At 32.9% G+C, this 4,233-nt stretch overlaps 1 protein-coding gene across 1 annotated transcript; it reads right to left on the bottom strand.

Annotated features, from left to right (window-relative positions):
* Positions 1-525: 525 nt before the first annotated feature.
* On the bottom strand, positions 526-1,164 carry LOC149176586 (antifungal protein ginkbilobin-like protein). Its single transcript, XM_089423145.1, has one exon. It carries the CDS (start codon positions 1,097-1,099, stop codon positions 710-712), a length of 390 nt encoding a protein of 129 aa, XP_089279271.1. The 5' UTR covers positions 1,100-1,164; the 3' UTR covers positions 526-709.
* Between the last annotated feature and the right edge of the window lie 3,069 nt (positions 1,165-4,233).

Here is a 4,233-nt window from a genome sequence, read left to right as displayed (position 1 = left end):
ACCTTCATTTTTTCAAATCAACCATTAAACTTGAGATTTCAAAAATTATAATATACCTGACCATCAATAATTGGACAAGAATTTAAATTTATATCTTTTAGTATCATATGAAGAAAAAGATATATATTAATTTATATTTATATCTTTTAGTATCATATGAAAAAAAAGATATATATTAAAATTAAAATTTGTAGTTCCACTCCTTTCCCCCTCAAAATTACAATAAGCAGGTAAACATTCTTTAAGAGGTAATTTTCATCCTTTCAACCAAATATATAAGCTACTAAAACAATTATATTGGTTATTTTTCTAAATCAATTTATCAATTTACCTTAAATGAAATTGAGAATACCGAAACTAAAAACTACATTAGCTGCACTAGCCGCAAGTAAAGTCCAGTGGATTATAACATTTCAGTGAATGAATAATTCGATGTGAACGTAACTGTTCATGGTACAGAGTTTCAACTAGAACTTTTTAATACGTCGAAAACAAAAACCGCGACACCGTGACCCGAACGCAGAGTAAAATACGAAACTGCACGACAGTTTTATTATAGTGACTGGTTAGAATAGCACAACATGAGATTCTCTTGCTCAGAGAATCATGTGAGACGCTTTATTGACACTAACATAAACATAGATATATATAGATATGAGATATTAGATGCATATTGTGCAGTTGGGCAGACGTTGAATATATAACTAAATTAGAAGCTGTACTGCTCGTAGCGGATGAAACAGTCAGTTAGCTGAACTCGAGCACCGATGGCGTACGCGCAAATGCTCCAGATGCGGCCCCCAAGGTTTTGAAGGCAGGCGGTGCAATCGGACTGAGAGATTCCCTGCTTGCAAACCCCACGCCCATAGGCGGTGGGTGAACCTGCTCGCGATGCTTTATAGTCGTAACCGCTGAAGGCAGTGTTTCGCTCTAGATCTACCAGGAGGGATCCGAGAGTACTATAAAAGGAACTTCCACTTTGGATCTTCTGCCCGTTACACACAGATGATACGAAGTTTGTGTTGGGCGTGCCTACAGCACTGCCCACCACCAGGGCTACTACCATTACTGCCAATGTAAAGCCAAATGAGTACCTCATCCCTAATGATATATATAAGCTCTACAATCGGAAACGAAATGCTGGCTGGAATGAATGATATAACCACCAATGCAGCCTCCATTTATAGGCCTCGCGGGGATGGCTGTGTATGGGTAGGATTACGGATAACATCTGTCTGTGCATTATTGGCCGAAATGGACGAGTCATTCTATCTCCGTGGCCGCCTGTCTTGACTAAACCGTTGGGGCCCATCATTCTATCTCCGTGGCCGCCTGTCTTGACTAAACCAATGGGCTGAGAGGCGTAGCGCTTTACGCTTTCTAGAGTGTATAGGAGATTTAGAGAATAAGTTTGTAACGTGGGTAAAAATATATTTGATATAAAGTTAATGAAAAATAATTACAAATAAATATTATTTTATTAAGATGTTGTTGAGTATAAAGATATTTTATTAACATGTTGCTCACGATGAAAAAGATGGTGCGTAAAGATATTTTATTAACATGTTGCTCAAAATGAAAAAGATGGTGCGTAAATCCATTCTGTGGAGTCCGTAGCGCCAGCCCACTACTTGGAGCTCACACGTGTGAGTATTTAGAGCTGTTTTCCACACGTGTGAGTATTTAGAGCTGTTTTCCACATCATTTCAGTCAGCTGGCAGCACATTTTGGGTTAGGCTTGCCCGGAAAAATATTGATTGAGGGCCCACACGGAGTAAGGTTGTTACTACTGTCCACATGAGAGGGGTTCCCACAGACTACTGTGCTCATCCAACAGAGGGATGGTCTCACGGACGGACTAATAAAGCTAATAATGCATCAACTAATCACATATAATTACAACGTGATATATATATAAAAGCTAATGGTGAATCTATTAATCACATACAATTCCAACTCTCCACTTGTAAACCACTTATAAAATTTATAAGTTATCGATGTCAAAAGGTTTACGTTCACCCACGCTTTTTTTCTTTTCTTGCTTTTGTTGCTTTCTAGACGCATCACCCATTCCCGGTTTACGTTGATCCATAATTTCAATGCAATTTTTTCCAAATTAAAAAATAAAAAAATCCCAAAAAAATATTACTACTATTATGGTCCATAATAAAAGCACACAGTTAACCCTAAGGCTAGCCCATACAAGAGAGAAGAAATTCATCTCTGCATCCTAAATTAAGGGTAGCCCATACAAAAGAGAAGAAATTGATCTCTACATCCTAAATTAATATTTCTATACTATCAATATAAAATATTAAAAACTTTATGTTAAATAAAAAAAAAAAAATATAATTTTTTAACCACTAAAATATTATTAATCCATAAATTTGCTTTAAAAACAAATAACATTGCAATAAAATTAATAAGAACACGAGAGAAACAAAAGGAGGGTCTACAAATAACCCTATCCTTAGTTTAAATTGAATCTAACATTGCTTCGCTCAAATCGGTTCATATTGAATATAATACTAACGACGTTAAATATTTTGCTAATTATAATATAAATTATTTTTCTAATTATAATGTGAATTATAAATTAGAATAATTATATTTATTTAAATACATTTATATAAGAAATTAATATTAATTAAAATAACTATATATTTATGTAATTTATTTGGTTTTGATGAGTGTAGTTTGATGTGAATTTTAGTAATTTTAGACAAAAATCTATCGTGCAATTTTTTGTGATATTGATGATTTAAATGATTCTAGGTAGTGGTTTCTCAAACCAAAGATCAAGCATGTTGAAATCTCTAACTTAGCAAACATATATATATATATATATGAATTTTTGGAAACATTAAGAGGATAAAATTTATGCTCATCTTTCACAATATTATTTATAAATTTCATATTTTTAAATATGAAAATATTCTTCATTATAAAATATCATGGTTACTAATATGAATTATCATTATTTAAAATTCTTTTAATGTAATATACACATGGTTAGTATTATTCTAAATAAAGTGTTTATAGTATATAAAAATTAGTTGAATCTACTTACATTCAGTAACCTAATTGAAATACTTTTTATAATTAAGAATTTTTAAGTTATACTAATTTTTTTATTAATTATAATATGAATCAATATTAGTGTTATTAAGTTGGAATATCTCTATGTATATGCTCTTGGTGTGAAACATCTTGTCATTCCCTCTCACTATGCTTCAACTTGTTCATTGGTATGATTTCAAGCAAATTCTAGAAGTTTAATATTTTGGAGCTCCATAGTAATGTCCTTAGTTGGAGATAATCTATTAGAGTCCGTCGATCCCTCAGGATTTCCCACCCCTAATGGAAGGTGCTCTACATCCCCTTCAGTCGCTTGGTGCCCTCTTAAAATTTCATTACTTACCACTAGGGAGCACAATATGACAGCTAGCTCTAGTGATGATAATGGGGTTCTTCAAGGAGGTGTTCCTTGTGATGAATCTCCTCTTCCTTGATTCCCTTGCATCCTCACCATTATAAACTTTTCGATTATTTTCATGACACACAAGTCTTATTAGTGTGACTTGGGACTTGGATAGCACTTAGTCAACACCCACACATATACAAAATAATAGGTATAAGTTTCCCTTTTACTATGCTCATAAATAAGTGATGTTGATTATGAGTAGATCCTCATGGATCTACTAAATCCTTTGTCCTTTCTAGCTAATCAAGTTTTATGATGTGTTGTTAGGAACCATCACACATCTTCCTGGCATCATGTCTCTCCCTTCTGGCATCCTTAACTAATTAAATAGATCATTAAAATTATTTTAGAAATCATTATACTTTAATTTATTATTATATGATTATTTGCTAAATTTATTTTGGTCTGTAAACTATCGTGGATATTCCACTCGATGGTTTGCTAAACATAAATGATAAAACTATATTTGAAAATCCAAAATCTACACTATCAGGGTTTTGTTTCTCTTTAGAATCGAGAGCTATAAATTCCTATTAACTGTGTATGCATGAAAATTAAAATTATCAAGAAAATGAAGAATAGTGAAATAAAAACTCACGGACCATGGTTTGCCACAAGATATGACCTAGTAAACTATTTTGGGAGAAAATGTAGCTAAAAGGTGAAGTTTCTCTGCTCTACTTCTCTAGATAGAAAATGGATACAAGTATTAAAAAGTATGGCTTGTAGCCTATGAGATACTATAGTGC

The sequence above is a fragment of the Pinus tabuliformis genome, chromosome 4_1, assembly GCF_031772625.1.
Source record: "Pinus tabuliformis cultivar Carrire ecotype Pingquan chromosome 4_1, CPIR1, whole genome shotgun sequence".
Lineage (NCBI taxonomy): Eukaryota > Viridiplantae > Streptophyta > Pinopsida > Pinales > Pinaceae > Pinus > Pinus tabuliformis.
Note: the sequence above shows the minus strand (reverse complement) of the source record. Positions and strands in the feature narration are given on the sequence as shown.